Here is a 21,590-nt window from a genome sequence, read left to right as displayed (position 1 = left end):
AAAAAAAAATTATATATATATATAAATTTTCACCAATGTGTTACTTTTCACTTTATAAACGTGTGACTCGTTGTTATTCTATGCTACACCTTCCAGTTTTGACAAAGAGACAGATTCTGACAAATATACAGATGAATCTTACTTCTGTCACTGTAGTAGTGTTCTAGCATTTCCGAACATGGAAAGGTTCCCCCTTGTGAGATGCACTGAAATCTATACGGAACTTTTCTGAATGACCTGACCTGGCAGGGTTTTCAACCTGTGGGCCATACGATTTCAAAATAGCATTTAACATTTACAGTAAATGTTAACATTCCTAATAAAGTGTTCCCGAAAAATAATTCCGAAAAAATGTAAAACTAATAAATTGTTCTGAAAATGGTCTTAACACAATTGGAGTTGAATTTAGGGATCCAAAAATGGCACCTGGTTGAAAACCACTGGCCTATACTTCAGGCTAATAAACATTCCTCCCAAGAAAAGCTTAAACTTTTAAAACTTGCAAAAATAGGGTCTTGTTGAATAACCTGCTTATTCTATTAAACGCCTTTTGAAAAGGACCCTTCTTCCAGTGAGTCCAATGTCATTATAGGATTGGATTGGACTATAAGATTCAGGCCAATGGCTAAGCGCTGGGACCTACAAGGTCAATCAGCGCTGAAAGGGGAAATTGAAAGCAAAGAAGGTTTGAAAGGTGTAACAGGAGGAAAACCTCGCATTTGCCATATGAAACGATAGTTATAAGAGGGTGGAAAGCAAGATAGATGAAAGAGAATATGAATGGAGGTACAGTAATAGGAATGAAAGGAGTTGCAGTTAGGGGCCGAGGGGACGCTGCAAAGAACCTTAAGTATTGCCTACAGTGCACCGTGCATTAGCCCCTTCCAGGGAGATTTTATTATAATTTCTACCAGGCGTGTTAACTTTTTTTATTCGTAATATCGCTACTTCGTAACGAAAGAAATATAAAAATAAACAAAAACTATTCGCATAAGTTGTCTGACTTTAGCATTTTTTTGCGTAACGTTCTTAAGTGGAAAAAATACTATAGCGATGGAAGATTCCTCGTTTTATTTTTTGTGTGTTTTTTTAGAAGTTTCTCTTAGGCATTTTGTCACTTTGTGCAGAAACAATGCAGATCTCACAGTATTGTGTACTGTGCAAGGACAGTGTTGCCATCCTGTGTGGTGGATATGTCCTCGGCGTTCCTGCCTAGGAATTCGTTCGATTAAAAAAAAAAAAAGTCAATAATTATACAAAGTATACTTCTTCGCAAGACGTTAGTACTAGTCAATGGGTATCGTCAAGTAAATTTAGGATATATTTCCCCTGAGGGAATTCGCAAAAACATGCGTAACCTAACCAGCCTGATCTCGACTGCAGATCTACCGGCAACCTAGGATACAGATAAGTCCTCCTCCCACCTCCCTCCTCCCCCTACTAACCCCACACCCCCTCCCATCACTGTACTTTTGCAACACAAATCTGCTCCAGGGTCTACTCGGTTTCGCAATAGTGAACAGAGATCCACTCCCGCGCGCCGTAGAAGCGCCCCTACCTACCTGTCTCTATATATCTCCTTCATCAGCGCCCTTCGTCGACGGTGGGGTGGGGGCAAAGGTGGGGGAAGGGAGGAGGGAAGTCGTCCTTACGAGAAGGGGGATTAAGAGAAAAGGAGAAATCGCACTGATATTGAGGTTACCAAGCCGAGCCGTCGGTGGTCACAGCGGTGTCAGTCAGCCTCGGTTAGACGAGATGGAAGAGCCACATCTGACACCACCTTTCATTTGATCTTACTTGGCAAGGTCACAATACCATCTTCTTTCTTTTTTTTTTCATTTACCTCTCTCTCTCTCTCTCTCTCTCTCTCTCTCTCTCTCTCTCTGGCTAAACTCATATAGACAAATTCATAGCAAATTGCAGTAAACTGTTGATGTGGATAGGGACAATATTTCCAAGAAGAATTGTTGATGACACGGTGTCACTTTGGGTGACGTCGATTAGACAAATCGTAGCCTGTTGCTTACTTCCTTAGTCTTTCTGTTCCACTAAACTATAACCAAACATGCTCTATTCAAGGGCGTACTTTGTAATTTCAGCTATGAAATGAAGTAGCGTCCGGTGTAGGCACGAACTGTTAATCCTGAAATGAGTGGCAGGAGCTTTTTAACCCAATCTACGCTATGGCATAATGGAACAGAGATTGCTTAGGCACTGTTCTTAGTAGTCGTCACACAGGCTCTCTACCCGAGGGAATGCATTCCTGTTGCTAATCAACAACTGGGTTTGGTTAAAAATATGTTGGGCGAGTTCCTGGAAATCCTTCCGGATGAGACACGTATGTCACGGGTCATTTCACTGACCCCCAACATCGGGGGGAAACAATTTTAGTTTGACCTGGCCACCTTTTATTCCAGTGTCAGCTTTGATATCATTGCTTTCATTAACTACTAGGCCTAAGTATAATTTTGGGATTCACACAAGGCAATCTCCAGCACCTAATTCACTGCTCAGGAAAACAGAGGCATACTGCAGGATTTTGGGGGACAGCGCCCCTTCGTCCCTCCACGTCCGATTCAAGAATCGAACCCGGATCCCTCTGCTTGCAAGCTGAGAATGCTTACCGATGCCCCGCACGGACAGAGAGAGAGAGAGAGAGAGAGAGAGAGAGAGAGAGAGAGAGAGAGAGAGAGAGAGAGAGACCCAAAAAAACAAACCTCAAGTTTGAATAAAAGAAATAACAGAATGACCAACAAGAACCGCCATCGACGTGACCTCCATTGGTACCGGAATCCTTCACGGATCGTCTTTCGAGAGGAAGACGAGAGATCACCAGCAGCATCTCTTGTCGAGGGATCTATCACCAAGGTAAGGCTCGAATTCCACTGGAAAGCTTGCGCTCACTCGGTCGAGTCGAGTCAAGCCAAATCACGCAGCAGGAAGGAAGGACAGGACTTCAGGCAGCCTGCCTTGGTAGGTTTTGTTTAGGCACAGTTCAGAGGGAAGTAAGAGAACAGTCTCTCTCTCTCTCTCTCTCTCTCTCTCTCTCTCTCATTATTATTACGCTAAAGTAATTTAGTTCCAGTCAACAGATGCATATACGCATTGCTATTATTCTTGCTTTGAAAGTAAGATCTCTCTCTCTCTCTCATAAATCATGATTATGCTAATTAGTATGCTAAACTGACTTAGTTTCAGTCAATAGATACAAGTACACACTGCTATTATTCTCGCTACGAAAGTAAAAGAACAGTCTCTCTCTCTCTCTCTCTCTCTCTCTCTCTCTCTCTCTTATACATCATTATAATTACTCTAAAGTAACTTAATTTCAGTCAATAGATACAAATACACACTGCTGTCATTCTTGCTTTGAAAGTAAAAATCACTCTCTCTCTCTCTCTCTCTCTCTGTCTGTCTGTCTCTCTCTCTCTCTCTCTCTCTCTTCATCATACATCATTATTATTACGCTAAAGTAACTTAGTTTCAGTCAGTTAGATAATAATACACATTGATATCATTCTTGCTGGACAGACCAAGAGAAAGCTGGAAAAACAATCTCTAGTCACTCTTATACTTAAAAAAAAAAAAAAATCTATCTCTACTCTACAGAGAAATGAAAAACATATAGTCACGTTATATAATAAAAAAAAAAAAAAAAATATATATATATATATATAAATATATATATAAATATATATATATATATATATATATATATATATATATATATATTATAGTCAATGGTGTCTAAAAAGGAGAGGCATCTGATTAACCCCAAAACAAAGGATATTTATGACATACTCCAGGAGAACTACGGGGTCAAGTTGTATTGTTAATCTCTGTCTTGGGCCAAGTCCTCTTGAATATTTATTACATTTTTTTTCTCGTTCCGGCGTCAATAAACTGGATGTTGTGACGCCAGATTTGGTATTATTATTATTATTATTATTATTATTATTATTATTATTATTATTATTATTATTATTATTATTATTTCGAAGATGAAACCTATTCATATGGAACAACCCCACCGAAGGGGCCACTGACTTGAAATTCAAGCTTCCAAAGAATCTGGTGTTCAATAGGAAGAAGTAAGAGGAGGTAAAGAGATATAAAGAAGGAGGGAAGAGACCCCACTTATTAAAAAAAAATAAATTGATAAATTAACACATAAAAAATGTATCAACATACAAGAAGAACAGCATTAAGGTAGCAATGCATTGCACCTTCGCTTGAACTTGTCTTGAAGTCCGGACTGCCCGACGTCCTCCTCCCGGAGGCTCTTCGACAGTCCAACGCTAATCATAAATCAATCAATCTATTCTCGTTTCACCTTTCAGCCGTCAGCAGAAACAGACTCGACGCCGTCTGAACAATGCAGGTGGCTTTCGATAGCTGCAGATAGCGGCTCGCTGCAAATTTAGCGATCGGTGTTTGGAAATTCAGGATCGGGGTTTCAAAACCCCGCATCGCGGTTGAAAAATTACAGATCACTGACGTTCTGCTTTTATTTACGTGTGAGGAGATTGTTACCGTCAGAATTTTTTTCCCCGAGTCTTTCTGCAGTTCGTGTGTTTCAAATTTTGTGTGTGATGTGACCGATACACTCCAAATCCACCAAGTTACAAGCTTTCTAGGGCTAACATTCCACAATGTCAAGTAGTCCTAGAAAGCTTGTAACTTTTCTTGAATAAATATATCCACACAGGACAATTGTGTAAGTGATAAAGTTAATATATATATCAACTTACACATATATATAATATATACATATATATATATATATATATATATATATATATATATATATATATATATATATATATCAACTTAAACCTATGTATATATATGCACATAATCATATATATATATATATATATATATATATATATATATATATATATATATATATATATATATATATATATATATATTATATATATACACATATATTATAAACTTTAATGTACCTTCTTATTCAGCAACCATACCTACTTAAACATACAGCGTATCACCAGAAATCTTACAAATCTAAGTAATAACCTTCAGTAAACACGATACAAAAAAGGAACACACCCTCCCTCCCACCCCCCCCAAAACCCACCTCCCATAGCAGAACTCACAAAGCGAAAATCTAGGCCAAATTCTATGGTCCTTCACTAAATATAACCTCAAGAAGACATTCTGAAACGAACTGGGTTACGCCTAGAATGTAACACTGCGAACGTCCCTCGGGTTTGCATAGCTTTTCAAATGCCCCACGGAGCGCCTGTAATCCCGCGACGGCCGCGGGAGGCACGCCCCTGCCTCCTAGGACGCTGCTTGTCACGTGCCCGTGCCATGGCTGGCACGGAGGCACGTTCCCCGCGTCTTGACACAAATTTGAAGTGGCGTCTTCGGAAACAATGACCCGGCATGTTTGCCAGACGGCAGGAACGGGAATTAAGTATGGACTGGCGACTGACACGTTTTCTGATTTATGGACCGGCGATTGACACCTTTTCTGTTTTATAGACCGCCAATAGACACTTTTTTTGTTTTATAGACTGCCAATTGACACCCTTCCTGTTTTATGAATGGCAATTGACACGTTTTCGGTTTTATGGAATGGCAATTGACACAGTCTATTCAATAGACTGGCGATTGACACCTTTTCTGTTTTATGGACTGGCAACTGACACGTTCTTGGCTTTATAGACTGGAAATTAACATGTCTGTTTATAGACTGGCAATTGACACAGTCTATTTTATACAGTCCATTTTATGGACTGGCAACTGAAACAGTCTATTTTATGGACTGGCAACTCCATTTTTTATGGACTGGCAACTGACACAGTCTATTTTATGGACTGGCAACTGACACAGTTCTATTTTATGGACTGGCAACTGATACAGTCTATTTTATGGACTGGCAACTGACACAGTTTTATATGGACTGGCAACTGACACAGTCTATTTTATGGACTGGCAACTGACACAGTCTATTTTATGGACTGGCAACTGACACAGTCTATTTTATGGACTGGCAACTGACACAGTCTATTTTATGGACTGGCAACTGACACAGTCTATTCTATGGACTGGCAACTGACACAGTCTATTTTATGGACTGGCAACTGACACAGTCTATTTTATGGACTGGCAACTGACACAGTCTATTTTATGGACTGGCAACTGACACAGTCTATTTTATGGACCGGCAACTGACACAGTATTTTATGGACTGGCAACTGACACAGTCTTTTATAGACTGGCAACTGACACGTTGTCTTTTGAGTTTTTCTGCTGGTGAGTCTTTCAGAGGAAGCTGGTGAAGAGTTCTAATATTTCAAGTTATAAAAGACTTGAAGGAAGTGAATGAGGATGTGTTATGTGGTCTTGGTATGCCACGAGGAATAAGAACAGGAATATAACATTTAGACGGAAAGACCAAGCCCTGTGACCTGTGAGGTCACTCAGCGCTGAAAATAGTGCTGAGACAACTTTTAGGAGAGAGTGGAAAGTAAGACGGAAGAAAGGTGGATGAACAGAGAGATAGTGAATGGAATGAGAGGGGTTGCAGCTAGGGGACTATGGCACGCTGAAAAGAATCTGAAGTAATGCCTACAGTGCACCGCGTGAGGTGCACTGACGGCTGTACCACACTATGGGGGAACTGCCTCCCTACGGGAGCAATGCCACGAGAATTCAGTGCATGGGCAACAAATCAGGCACCATTCCAAAGGCAAAAGTTGCAAGTGTGAATCTGGAATCTGGATGCTGGATTCTGACGCCTTTTGTGCTCTCAAGGAGCTAGGATAAAAATGATCAAAGGCAAAAGTGTGATTTAATAAAATTAACGGCCCATTTAAACTTTCGTCAATCACCTTAGAGTTAAACTCCAGTTATAACCATCTAAAACCTCTCGCCGCGGCAACGGGTCACGATGATGTGGAGGGGCGGGGTGGGGGTGGGGATGCCTTCAGCTCAAGCGTCTCCTAAGCAAAGATATTAAGATTCCAGTTGGGAAGATCCATAGCACTTGTATAACAAAGTTTATTCATCTCTTGCTTTCACGTAGGCCTGGTTTCCTATTTTTTTTTTTTGTAAAGGGGTCTGGGGTGTGTTTTGGAGGGGGTGGGGGTGGGAAAGGGTTGACTTTCTGTCTGAAATACGCATTTTCCAACTCTATAAAAGCACAGTTTAACAATATCTACGCCAGGAGTCACTTTAGTGGTCGATGGCTACCTCTGGGGTGGTTATAATTCATCCCACCAAGGGTCAATAAATCTTAGGGATGGGGGTTGGGGTGGGTTGGGGGCGAGACTTGTCAAAGTCGCTTTGATAAATGACGGGGTCTATGAAACTTTACGGTCAAAAGTTTTGCCCTGAGGTTATTGCACTTAACCTTAAATAATCAGTGAACATCTCTGGAGCAAATTTTGCTGAGTTCTGGGAAGAGAGAGAGAGAGAGAGAGAGAGAGAGAGAGAGTTTCCAAAAAGTTATAGGCTGAAATAGAATCCTATTTCCATCTCATAAAACTTTTAGTGTGCTCCCGTAGGCGTACGTTAAACTGAAGCGGTATAGGGGTGGAGGGAGGAGAGGGGGGAGGGGAATGAGGATGGAGGAGAGGGAGGAGGGGTATGAGGATGGAGGAGAAGGATGAGGTGGAGGAGGGGAAGGGGAGGGGGAGGGCAAGGGGGAGGGAGGGAGGAGGAAAATGCAGATCGAAAACGTACCCTTCCCACCATCTTTAGGCGGTTGCGTCTAAGAATGGTAACATGAGGAGGTGGCGAGTGCCTCCACAGCTTTCAAACTTTTTTATTCCTTTGTTTTTTTTTTTTATATAAAACGATACGGCTGCGTCTCCTTTTCCCCTGAGCAGAATGCTTTCTTCTACCTCCTTTTTTATGTGGTACATTTCCTGTTTTATAGGAGTAGGCCTAAGTTCTGTTTTCGTTCAAATCCCTATCGGTGAATATTGTTTTAGAAAACGCTTTGAATTGTAATTGCATAAGACGCAAACGAAAGAGGAAAAACGACATTGACACATTGCAAACTAACCAAAAATGGCCTAGATTAAAAGCAAACAAACAAACATACACTGCAATATCATTGAACAAAGACCAGGCGCAGGCTTAGACAAGGACCGAATACGTAATTACATACTAAGCATTTTGTTTCACCAACACGCGTTCATTCTTCAGTTGCTGAATCAAGGCTAAATCCCCTGTAATACATTATACATTATATATATATATATATATATATATATATATATATATATATATATATATATATATATATATAATTTGAATATATGGAAAACTGCAAATATCCTTAAATAATGCCTACCTGCCTACCGTGCACCGCGCGAGGCGCACCGACGGCGCTACCCGCCCTACGGGGATCCCGAGTCGTTCGTTTGTACTCTTCGACAGATCTCTTAACATACCACAAACCACTTACCAATCACTTATATTGTCCCCTAATAAAAGCCACTTTGAGTATTCACTAAATTGAGAAGCCTCTGGCCAGGTGAGAGAACTCACCTGTCTCACAGCATGACCTCTGCGATCAAGCGGAACCTGTCTACTTTTTCGTCGAAGATTAGAGGAAGGGGCAGTGGCGTCGCTATGGGGTGGCCCCCCCCTCCCCATTCAGATGCTTGGCCACCCCACTGGCACCCGCCCCCCAAGTTGATATTCCCTTTGTAGCTAAACTTTAACCCTTAGAGTATTTGATACATTTGCATACAATAAGAGTTAAAAATTAATTGAAAATTGAGCTCTATAATTTCAAATACAGGTTTACTAATTACTTACACTATTATTTTCCCTCATTCACATGGATATATACAGTACATTCGAAAATAGTATATTTTACTAATTACAGAATTGGCACATTAGTTTTGTGTAATTTACTTTGGCCTGCCCCCAAAAAATATCTTGGCCCCACCTATGCCACCCCCACTGATGAATGCCAGCTATACGCCACTGGGAAGGGGAACTCGATTTCCCCTACACGTTTAGCTTGGGGAATCTTGTTAAGGGTGGGAAGCTTATATTCGCCACATGTTCCACACTGCACGTCACCGGGGCTGACGAATGATTTAAATGGTAATATGTAGTGGAATGGGTCGAAATACTTGGAAATGGTTCGCCTCGCGAAAAGGCGAATTGCTTTGGTAAAATATCCGCGAATTTCGCTAATTACGGACACCCTGTTTCGAAATTTGGATATTATGTTTAAGCAATTGGTTACTGTCTATTGAAATTCTACTTACTGAAGTCAGTTTAGCGAATAGATTCAGTGTTTCAGTTAGTTCTCCGTAAAAGGAAACTATTGTGCCGGCTTTGTCTTTCCGTCCGCACTTTTTCTGTCAGTAGGTAAAACTCTCGCTCTCTCTCTCTCCATATATATATATATATATATATATATATATATATATATATATATATATATATATATATATATATATATATATATAATATATGCGCGTCTGTGTATGTAAGTACGTAAGAAGACGGCAGGGCAGGGGCAGGGGGCGGGGTGGCAGGTTATTTACCAGAAACCGTTACTAAAACTATTTTCTTCTAAAGTAAAAGACTTAATTTATTGTTTCGTGCAAAACCATACGAAGAATTTAAATGAAATTCAGGGACCTATCAAAAAGGTATTATTGACTGCGCCAGTAAACCTCATTCAGATGAAATGGTTTGGGGTTCCTCACAAGAGCCATTTTTCAGTGTAGTGAATGAAATGACTTTTCACTAGTCTCTAATAGGACTGAATGACAGACCATTAAGATTTTCTTGAAGGAAGTCTTCTCTGCCCTAAGATGGAAAACTGCAGTATCAGCAAAATTTTCGAAATTGAGATATGCCGCCTATTGGGCTCGTGAAACACAGAATACACAAGTTACTGCAGTTTCAGAATGATTCTTTAATGCTTTCCACGAGTATTTAGGGGCCCCATTTGCAGTATCTGCAAAATCTGTAGTAAGGCAAGGAAAAACTGCATTATCTGCAAAATTTTCGAAATGAGATATGCCACTTATTGGCCTCGTGAAACACAAAATACACAAGTTACTGCAGTTTCAGAATGATTCTTTAATGCTTTCCACGAGTACTTAGGGTGTCCCATTTGCGGTATCTGCAAAATCAGTAGTAAGGCCAGGGAAAACTGCAGTATCTACCATTTTTCTCATTTTTGTATTTTTGTAGATTCTGCAGTCTCCCATTTTAGGGCAGTTCTGTTGTCTTACTTTCCTCAGGATTAAAATATATATATATATATATATATATATATATATATATATATATATATATATAATGTAAATATAGAATGACCATTAGACCAACAGTCGTTTCGAAGAGCGTAAGTTAAGTCCGGCCTAGGGAGAGAGAGAGAGAGAGAGAGAGAGAGAGAGAGAGAGAGAGAGAGAGAGAGAGAGAGAGAGAGAGAGTCATTCTATGTTAATGCTAAGCTACAGTTAGACCAGCAAGGTCGAGAGTGACAATGTCCCTGGAAGGACTTTCAGCTCAAGTGACGTTGGCGCGACGACAGAGATTCAAATGGCACACTTAGTATATCTCTCCTCTTCTTCTCTTCGCTGCCATTGTTTTGTGTCACAAGGGCAGCCGAGTGTTGCCATATGAAAAAAAAAAAGTTTGGTCCAGGGCTAAGGCGCAGATCTCTTCTATATGCAAATTCTGTCTGTCTCTCTCTCTCTCTCTCTTTTTCTTCGGTTGCGTGAAGGGCAACCAACTGCTATGGAAATAAAGATGTACGGAGCTCTGTGTGTTTATGTGTGTGTGTGTGTGTGTGTGTGTCTGGCTTCGAAAAATGGCGCCTAAAATCTTGCATCAATCCTGCACAATCATTTTTCCTTCCGGGCAGCTCTACCATATAAAATATGAACTAGGTCTAGATGTCACTACCTACACTGTACACAAAATATCGCTCGCGAGGTCAAAATCACCAGTTCTCAAGATGTCACGATCTTGGAATTTCAAAACCAAGCACGAAGGGAAAGATTTTACGAAGCAAACAGGCAACATGTAATGAGGCCACGCCCTACTGCACATTCCCCAGTCAATGAAACCATAATCCCCGAATGAGGTTACGACGACAGCGCCTACTGTAGTCATACCAGGACCCCACTGAGTCCCCGAGTAATACTATGTAGGCTATCGAGAGCACCTCGAAAAATGACGTTTGGGAGGCGCAAATGGCCTTATAAATATCAATTGAACCGGTCTTTTTCGATAGGAGTTCGGTAAGAACTCGAAAATTTAGAAGGGACAGTTCTATGGGGTCTCCAGAGCAACTAAACAAAGGACGTTAAGGAGGCGTAAATAGGCCTATATTCATTCATCGTCAGTCGATGTCTCATTTTTGAGATTTACGAGAAATGGCAAAGCTTTACGAAACAAAGGCAAGAGAGAGAGAGAGAGAGAGAGAGAGAGAGAGAGAGAGAGACGCTGGCAAAAGCAGGCTGTCTGTTGTTGTAGGTCACGACAGGTAGTGTGGTATTGCCACGTGGGTCGCTGGACACGGGTCGCTCATCCGCCGACTTCTTCTCTTCTTCTGAACTTCCATGTCACACACAGTAAGTAACGCCACAATCACATGGCAGTGCTCCGTATCAGGCAATCCCCCCTCCCCCTTCCCCTACCCCGATCCCGCCTCCCGTCCACTGCCACACTTCCACTGACCCCGGCTTACACACACAAACACACGCACAGACAATATTTGAATATCAGTCTACAGACTTACACATTTCAGTTACAAGCTTCATTGTTACCTTTAATTACCCTGACAGGAATTCACTCTGTAACAATGAAAAATCTTACAGTACAGAACACTGCATCAGAGAGAGAGAGAGAGAGAGAGAGAGAGAGAGAATGTCCCCAACAAGATAAAAGGACTGCAAATGCGTAGTCTTGAAAGTCTTCCCTCCCTTCCAGGAGGGAAGGAGGGAGGGAGGGAGGGAGGGAGGAAAAGTGGCTTAGACGTCTGTATATGAGTAACATGAGAGTAGGAATTATTGTTCTCTGGAAGAGCAGCCTCCCAAGGGTCGACTGCCCCGGCTGCCTGAATGCAGATGTTCTTGTGATAGAATCCTTGTGTTTTTTATGTAAATACCCAAGGAGTTCAGTGAACGGCCCAGGAATGAAAGGATGCAGAATGAAGGAATAAACAAAGGAAGGAATAAACAAAGGGGAGGAGGAAAAGGGTTAAGGCAAGTGGCAGGAGAACTGGAGAAGAGGCAGGTGGAGAGAAAGTTCAGTTACGAGGAGGAAAAACTGTAGAAAAAAACAATAACAAAAGGAATGGCGAAAGAAGTCACCACGTAACAACAGGGATCAAGAGGTGCTGTGAGTGAGTTAGGACCAAAGAGAAAACAGCTTTTGGCTAGATTTAGTCTATTCTAATATTCAATATTCTTTGAAGGCCTGAATTTCAAGTCAGTGGTCCCTATGGGCTTGTTCCATATGAATGGGGTTCGTCATCTAAATAATATCCGTTTATACCTTCCAAAATGTCCCTCAACTTTCTAAAAAAAAAAAAAAAAATTCAAAATGGACTATTTTAACTGATTTTATTACACCTGGACGGTGGCATTGTAAACATTTTAGTTACATTATTCTTTATGGGATATGGAGTCACAACATTTTCAGTTTCAGGGCCCTACATTACAGTTAACTTTTCCCTAATATGCTTCTATGACTCGTCAAGTGCCTGTACAGTAAGTGAGAAAAGCAAAATCCATGAGAGGTTGGCCATACGCAAGAATATTTGCTTCATTCTTTGTGCCTGGGTACAAGATCACAGGAATCTATCCTCCATCAAACAAGTTAAAAATTTTGACTCCTACGGCAGTTGATGAAAATGGCACTCCTATGGCATTCATGAAAATGGCACCCCAATGGCATTTCGTGAAAAAAGGCACCCCTGTGTCATGTTATGAACATGGCACCCCTGTGGCATTTCATGAAAATGGCACCCCTGTGGTACTTCATGAAACTGGCACCCCAGTGGTATTTCATGAAACTGGTACCCCAGTGGCATTTCATGAAACTGGCACACCTATGGAATTTCATAACATGGCACCCCTATGGAATTTTATGTACATGGCACCCTATGGCAACCATGAAAATGGAATTTTATGTACATGGCACTCCCATGGAATTTCATGAAAATGACACCCCTATGGCATTCCATGAAAATGGCACCCACATGGAATTTCATGTAAATGGCACTCACATGGTATTTCTTGAAAATGGCACCCCTATGGCACCTCATGAAAATGTCACCATGGCATTCCATGAAAATGGCACCCCTATGGCATTCCATGAAAATGGCATCCCTATGGCATTCCATGAAATGGCATCCCTATGGTATTTCATGAAAATGGCACCCTATGGCATTTCATGAAAATGGCATCCACATGGAATTCATGAAAATGGCACTTCATGAAAATGGCAACCCTGTGGCATTTTATGAGCATGGCACTCCTATGGCATTCCATGAAAATGGCACCCCTAAGGCATGTTATAAACATGGCCCCCTTGGTTCACTTTGAGTTACAATACCCTCATGATGAATTTGGGATACAATCTCCCTACCAGAGGATTGGTAAAGTTAAAAAATGCCTTGGGGGCCAAGGCCAAAGTGGCTGGCCTGTGAATACAAAGGATACATGGCAGTTAAGGGGATGCAATGTCAGCTATGTAAGATGGGGATGAAATGTCAACATAGCAAGTTAGGGATACAACTACAAGACAAGTTAAGAGATGGACTAGCAAGGCAGGTTAGGGTTGGAATGGCAACAAGACAGGCATGGATGCAATGACAAAATGGGTGAAAGGGGATGCAAAGACGGCGAGGCAGACTAGATACAAGACTGGTTGGGGATGCAATGGTAACAAGGAAAGCAGAGATGCAATGACAAAAAAGGTTAATTAGAGATGCCATGTCAAAATGTCTAAAAGGCAGGGTATGGATACAGCCAATACAGGGCAGGGCAGGGATGCAACGATATGGCAGGTCAAGGATACCAATGACAACAACGCAGCTTGGTGATTAGAGCAACCAAGAGGCAATGAGGGATACAATGACAATGAAAGTTAGGGATACCATGACAAGAATGGTTAAGGAAACAATGAAAAGGTAGGTTTGGGATGCACTTCCAACAAGGAAGGTTAAGGATATGAAGGAAACTGGGCAAGTTAAAGACAAGATGACAGTTATTAACTGGGTATCCTTAAGTCTGGCTGTTGGGCAAAATCAAGTTAGGGATACTGTATCCTCAAGAAAGTTACATCACTCATGGGATGCCAAGTCCCAAAAATACTGGTCTTTGTATGGGGCAGGCTAAGTGGCAAACGCTATATGCAACTTTTGAGTTTATTTGCTAGTTCTGCCTAGTGGCGGTACCCTAATTATCACGGCGTAATACCCACATTTCCCTGTCCCAGCGTCTGACAAATTCCTCAAATAACATAACGCCTTATGCGAAATCGTGATAATAATTTTTGTCGCGGAGGCCTCTTGCCTGATAAACACTTCACTTGTAAAGTAAAATAACCGAAAGTACGTCTGTTATCTTTCTTTTTCCTAGAGAAAGTTCCAAAACCATTCGCCATTACCCAAAGAACGATCTCTCTATCAGTCGTCCGGTTTTGCCTAAATGCACGTCATTGGGCACTCACCTGCGTCAAGCCGACAGCTACCAGCAACCTCGTCTTGATACCCAGCTCATCACCGGCAATTTCGTCTTGATACCTCGCTCATCACCGGTGTCAAACGAGGTCAATTCACGCTCTCACTGTGGTGGGTCACTGGTGTTAAATACCCCCCTGTAATGCACTGTTTAAGACTGTCTGAATTCCTGGAGAGCTTTTGCACCAGACGTTTTCCCCACCTTACAGTTCCAAGGACACTGGTGACCTCTTGAACCTCTGTCCTCTTCCTTCCTTGGTCGTTAAAAGTGTAAATAAAGTAATGGTTCTCTTTATTTTTTTTTTTTAATTTCGGGAAAAGGTAATGAGTCTCAGTCACTGAACGTGAAACGAATAATGCTTTATTTTTCAGTTACAAGGATATATATATTTATACATAATTTTCTCTGGAACGTTCCCTGAAAAATCAGAAAAAATTGATAGAGAGAGAGAGAGAGAGAGAGAGAGAGAGAGAGAGAGAGAGAGAGAGAGAGTCTAAACAAAAGCTGAGGAAGATTCAAATGACAGATTAATTCAATGATTACAATTCACAAATTAAATTCAAGAATTTATATAGCATTCATTAAAATATGTCAATTCATGTTCTTGATTTTACATACATTGATTAGCGTTTCTTTTACGAGGGATCGGTATATATATATATATATATATATATATATATATATATATATATATATATATATATATATATATATATATTATATATATATATACATACACACATATGTATATATATATATATATATATATATATATATATATATATATATATATATATATATATATATATATATATATATATATATATATATATATATATACATACAGACATACATTTACTTTACATGTTTATCTATTTATTTATTTACTTATTTAATTACTTGCTCATTCGTTTGTGTGTATACCTGCACACATACTTGAATTTCCAAATCACCATAAAAATTAAACGTTAGAACATTCTCTTATGTATGTAACGGAGATCATTTTCCAGGACAAGATCAAACTCTCATTACTCTAGCCATTAATGAGCAAAATCCTGCTGATTAATTAACTAATTAACAACACTTTAATTAGAAATGATCATAGCCAAAAATAAACGGGTTCATGGCATTCTATTTTCATCAAGCCTGCTTAACAACTTAGGCAATTGCATAATCCTTAGAAGCAATAAAATGGAGAGAGGTGATAAATAAAAAAAAAAATATACACTTCACGGTACGTCACACCATTCGCAGGCGTTAATATCATGCCCAGGGTATGTTAGGGTATGCCTTACGTGATCCCCAACTGGTATGGGTAGGGCACAGGATGCATGATGCCAATAAACTAACTCATACTTTAGATATCAGTCACAACTTTTAGTCCCAATAAATTCTAATTATTGTAATTTCATCTCATTTATTTATTTACTGTTTTTTCTAGCATCAATGATCTCTCCATCACTTGGACAAGCATTCAGATATCCCCTGGTCTTTCTCTAGTATGCGTCAACCTGGCAGCACAACTTATGACCCCCCAAAATTCTAATTATTGTAACCTGGTCTTATTTATTTATTTATTTATTTTTTTCACCATTAATGTTTTATTTTTCTAGCATCAATGGTCACTCCCTCACTTGGACAAGCATTCAAATATCCCCTCGTCATTCTCTAATAGGCTATTAGTGTCCAGATCAGCAGAGGCGTTACTCAGTATAGGTTGGAGTTGCAATAACATCAGTAGGTACGTGACCACAATTCCTAAGCAGGTTACGTAAGAAGAAGCACCCAGGCTGCAAAGAAAAAGAGAGAAATTGGCCTTTTAGCAAATAATAATAATAATAATAATAATAATAATAATAATAATAATAATAATAATAATAATAATAATAATAGCTGGTTCCAAAAAAAAAAAATAAGAAGAATAGAGAAGACTGTATAAATTAAATGTCGTGGAAACAGTTATAATTTTTAATGCAACTGCCCTCAGAGGTGTCCTCTAATAATAATAATAATAATAATAATAATAATAATAAAGTTTTATAACAATTTTCCACATTGGCTATCTCTTTAATCAAGTCAGAACAGGAAATTCGATATGTCATTCCAGAATTCTCACTGGCTGCTGTTATCCAACTTTGCCGGAATGACACATACCCGTTTATTATTGTGTACTCTTAGCTGCACGTATGTCTATTTTCCTCCATTTTTTAATATCCATACTTAATTAAAATGGCTAAATCTGAATATTGAGAAGTATCGCAGACGAGAAATTTCAAGTGTTTTTATATAAGTGAAACTGTCCACATTCACATTAATTAATGACAGATAAATAAATATATAAACAAAAAGTACCCTGAATGCAAAAAGCTCTGTTACAAGGTCATCAGTAATGACACTTACGGATGAGCGCCCCAGACGTCTGCAGAGAATTGAAACTCCTCAAGGTGACACATAAAGCGCTCGAGGCACAACCGGTCCAGAGGTCCAGTCTTGGTAGATTCTTTTTCCAGTGTCATATTCTCAGGACGTTCACGAACTTCATTTTCTGTACTTAGTCTCTGGTTGAATTTAGTATCATTTTCCCCTGAGCTGTGTTTTTCACTGCCAGCAGCTTCTTTCACTAAAGTACTGGTGTTCAGTATTTCATTACTGACATCAGAGGAGTCCAGTGCAGTCCCCACGTTCTCAGCATGATGATCAACTTCCAGTACTTGATCAAGCGACTGAAAGCAGGAAAAATTAGTTGTAATGGAACTATTGTGCCCCTCATCCACTGCCAGCTCCTCACATTCTATGCTGGAAGGCAGAAAGCTCTCCTGCTTGAGAAGCTGACTATTTGTACAAGCAATCTGATCCACAAGGAATATCTCTTGGAGTTTTGTGTCATCTTTTTCACAGATCACATCACCTGTAACAAATGCCTCATTCTTTGTAAAACTTTGGTTGCTTTCAAAAAGTTCTTTATCGGAAAGGGTTGCCTGCGCCTGCCCAGGATCCAGATAATTTTCGCATGTCATTTTACCAATGAGAAGTGTCTCTCTTTGGCCCAACTCTTGGTCACTTTCATGAACTGTATCATTTGCAGGGTATGATTCTTCTTGCCATGAATATTCATCTTTGCAAGTGTTCTCCTCTGCAGCAATTATACCCTCTGAAGTAAAGCCATTCTCATGTTCACAAACTCCCTCCTCTGCAACAAGTACCTCCATAGGTCTAACCTTTGTCTCATCTCCACATTTTCCCTCATCTGAAAGGAATGCTTCTTTTTGTCTAATGTCTTTGCTTTCTGAAATTTCTCCAGTGGCAATAAATTCCTTGCATTGTCCAGATTCTTTGCTGTTTCTTGGAACTACTTCGTCTACAAGTAGTGTCTCTATCCGTCTAGTACTATTATTTTCGTAGGTCACTTTCGTCTTCAAACAATGGGCATTTTTGTCTCTTATTTTCATCTTCAAAACTTTCTGCATCTGCAGAGAATGTCTCCTTTGTCCATTAGCTTCCATATCTTCAGCAATTAATTTATCTCCAAAACATGCCTTATTTCCTCCAGTATTTTCATGATCTTCACAAGTCATATTATGCACATACAATGTATCTTTCTCCTCAGTTTCACTAGTATTTTCATGAATCGCCTCAACTGCAAGGAAAGCCTCCATTTTTCTGATATCTTTATCTTCACAAGGTACCTGTCTTAGAGTCTCATTTTCTTTCCAAGTCCCATCTTCTGCAAGACATACTTCCTTTAGTCCAGTCTCCTGATCTTTGGAAGTGACCTTATGTGCAATGACTACCTCCACTTTAGTAACAAGTCCATTATCGTCAGATGTCAGCCCGTTCACAATACCTGTCTCCCTTGGTTCTGCCATTTCATTATCTTCACAAGCCACTTTATCTGAAAGAACCGTTTCCTCAAGTTCAGTGTTTTCATTATTTTCACAAGATATTTCAGTTTCAAGCAAATCCCCTACTTGTTCAACGTTACACAAAACTTTACAACTTTGCTCCTCAGCAAGAAATGCTTCCTTCTGGCTGATACATTCACCATTATCACATGCAAAATTTTGTGCTAGAGGTGTCCCCTTCTGAGAAATATCCTGCCTGTTTACATGTGCTGTGTCATCAGCAAGGGCAGTTATTTTTTGTTCTGTTCCAACAAACTGCGTCTCTTTTAGGTCACTGACGAGCACTCTTGGATATGGAGCATTGCAAACTGATAAATCATTTTGTTTCTGGAAGTCATGCTCAGGGCAAGTCACGTGATCTATGATCCTCATCTTTTCTTGCTTGTGGCTGCTTCCATTGCCACTCAGTGCCTTTCCACTGGGAAAAATAGTGTCATGTGTGAGACCAATCTCATGAACATCACTTATATCAATTTGGTCAACTTTCTCATACTCTGTGCCATCCAAATTTTTATAGACTTGCTCAGTATGCCCTAATTTAGAATTGTCGACACTACTGCAGACCTCTGTTTTACCATATCTTCAAAAGTTTTTATGGTACCTTGGGAAGTTTTGAGAATTTCGTTGGGGACCACATTGGCATAAGTTCCATCCAATTTCAAGGACATATTCTCTGATATTTTTGTATGACTTTTATCTGGTGTCCCTTCATTTGGTACTTCTTTCACCGAAAAGTTTTCTTCTTCCTGAATCTCTTCCAAAAACAAGTTTCTGGGCAGATAATTTTTCTCATAATTTGGAGAACATTTCATTTCTGCTTCCATTAACTTCTCTTCAGTGTCATTACCATCTGATCCATTCAAATTCAGTTTCTCAAGAGTCGTGGTTTCTGAAGTTGTACTTTCTGCAGCAGCAGCAGCAGCTCTCTTGTGACCTGCTGTGCCTTCTGTCAGAAAGCTATTTTTCTCGGACGACTTACTAATCACACCTTCTTCTAAAGTTTTATATTGTGACCTTAATAAATCGACAGGTTTCCCCATTTCATACTTAATGAACAACCAAGAGCTTGTATCATCTTCCGAGTTCTCCTCAGCATCACGCAGGCACTGTTTCAGCAGGACCTCTCTGACTTTCTTGACAACCAAGCCATGCTGAAAATAAGTAGGATAAACACAAATTATTAAACAATCATCAACACTGCTCTTCATACTTCGTTTACATTGCAATGAAAAGCAATTAACTAGCAAAAATAAAGACCATAAGTTAATTAACGATAAATGAGCTGTTTTCAGTTCTGGAACTGGATATCTTACTGTGTTTGTGAGATGTTGCCCTGTCTGACATATTCCAAGATACCTCACTGAATTTTCCAACAACGAAAACACTAAGGGCCAAAAGTAAAATGCGCAGTCTCTGGTAAGCTTCAATGACGTGAGGGCAAACAGGTGAGCTATAGCGTGCATTACATACAAGAGCATGCGCACATGCAGCAGGTACGAGAACACCTGTGGAAATACAAGAACACCCGTCAGAATTCAAGAACCAACTGAGGCTAGCTAAGAACTCACTGTAATCAAAATTGTTGCAGAAATGTGAAAATAGAGACACTGAATCAAAAACTGACTGAACTTCCACTTTATAATACTAAGCTATGTAATACTGATCTCCAACAAGAGCTTAGCATTGTTTATTAGCAAGAACAGTTAGATTATTTAGTGGCAGCAAAGTTTCAATCAGCATGAAAAAGGGCAATTGAAGCATATACTAACCCCACTGAACATGTTAAGCAAATTCCTACATTTAAGCCATTTCTTGGCCACAGCATTCGTTTCTTCCTTGGACCACACCTGAACGGCCTGAACTTCCTCCTGCAACTTCTCCAACGCCACAACGAGGAACAAAGTGAATGTAAAGATGTACAAATCGAACATGTTGGGGATAAAACACGTGACAAACACTGGGAACGTCAGCATGACCTCTAGGTTGTTGTTACGAAAAGCAAAGATGTGGTCGGGAAGGTGGACCATCAGGTAGACAAAGACTGTGTAAATGACAGAGTAGCAGAAGCTGTAGCACACGGCTACTTTCACGGGATAGCTCCGAGTGATTTTCAGTTCGCACGCCTCAACTTCTACCAAGAAATCCGCAATCCTCCTGCTTTTCAACAGCCAGAAGACCTGCGTGTAACAGCAGAAACAATTGGCGCTGAACAACGGCAGGACCATGACCTTCTGCTGGTAGGATGCATCTATGCTGAAAATGATCCCTAGCGACATGACAAGGCTTAAGGATACCACAACCAGTGCTACAACTGCAGCAGCAGCTCTATAGGGACAGATGCAAATAGTCCCATGTTTAATGCCAATCACATTGATCCCCAAGACACTTGCTACATGCAGGAGAGCCGACAGAGACCGGTAGAACTCAGTGTGTTTTCTCCAGGGGTCACCTTTGTCCTCAGGTTCACGATTCTTTTTTTGATTTCCTTCAAGGTCAGCTTCCTCTTTACTATTTCCATTGTTTTCACAGATGGTTTGGTTGTTCACGGTGCCCGTGCTAGAGTTTTCACTTGCATTAACACTGGCATTACTGCTAGGATTCTCAAATGATGAAAGCTGGTTACAGTGCAATCCATCCATACCTCTTACCGTATCTAGTAGGTTGATTATCAAGTACAAAACTTCGACGAAGCACTTTTGATTAAAAAAAGACACTAAATACTAAAAATGACCAGATATACCATAGATAAACTTAGCCTTCTGCTTTCACCTGAACAGCAAGATGCTAAGTGTGAAAAATGATGATACAAAGAAGGAATTAGCAGAATAATGTGGAGTCAAGTTCAGAAAAATCACGAAAACTTTACAGGATCCCAGAGCCGCACTTTAGAATGCCATTAATAAACGACGGCGGCTGTCTGTGGTAAATCTGCTGCTTTTCCAGCTCCAGAAAGGATGCCACTAAACGCCTAACCCAG

At 40.1% G+C, this 21,590-nt stretch overlaps 1 protein-coding gene and 1 long non-coding RNA gene across 3 annotated transcripts in view; both read right to left on the bottom strand.

The window, feature by feature from the left end:
* The window catches only part of LOC136833245 (uncharacterized), a 48,833-nt gene extending 33,873 nt beyond the window's left edge, over positions 1 to 14,960 (bottom strand). Inside the window, exon 1 of the long non-coding RNA XR_010851388.1 lies at positions 14,701 to 14,960. This is a non-coding gene — a long non-coding RNA (uncharacterized lncRNA). The remainder of the gene's footprint in view (positions 1 to 14,700) is intronic.
* Positions 14,961 to 16,276: 1,316 nt separating this feature from the next.
* LOC136833241 (uncharacterized) overlaps positions 16,277 to 21,590 on the bottom strand; it is a 474,008-nt gene continuing 468,694 nt past the window's right edge. Inside the window, exons 5-6 of one of the 2 annotated variants that reach the window (XR_010851387.1) lie at positions 19,661 to 19,764; positions 16,277 to 16,501 (exon numbers count right to left, since the gene is read on the bottom strand). Coding sequence is in view for 1 of the 2 variants with exons in the window: in XM_067095129.1 (XP_066951230.1) it covers positions 16,342 to 16,501; positions 17,112 to 18,985 (2,034 nt within the window). In the remaining variant the exon portion in view is untranslated. Of the gene's footprint in view, positions 16,502 to 17,111; positions 19,490 to 19,660; positions 19,765 to 21,590 lie in introns of those variants that run through there. The other variant, XM_067095129.1, reaches the window with a different exon arrangement.

The sequence above is a fragment of the Macrobrachium rosenbergii genome, chromosome 51, assembly GCF_040412425.1.
Source record: "Macrobrachium rosenbergii isolate ZJJX-2024 chromosome 51, ASM4041242v1, whole genome shotgun sequence".
Classification (NCBI taxonomy): Eukaryota; Metazoa; Arthropoda; class Malacostraca; order Decapoda; family Palaemonidae; genus Macrobrachium; species Macrobrachium rosenbergii.
This window is presented reverse-complemented; position numbering and strand designations above follow the sequence as displayed.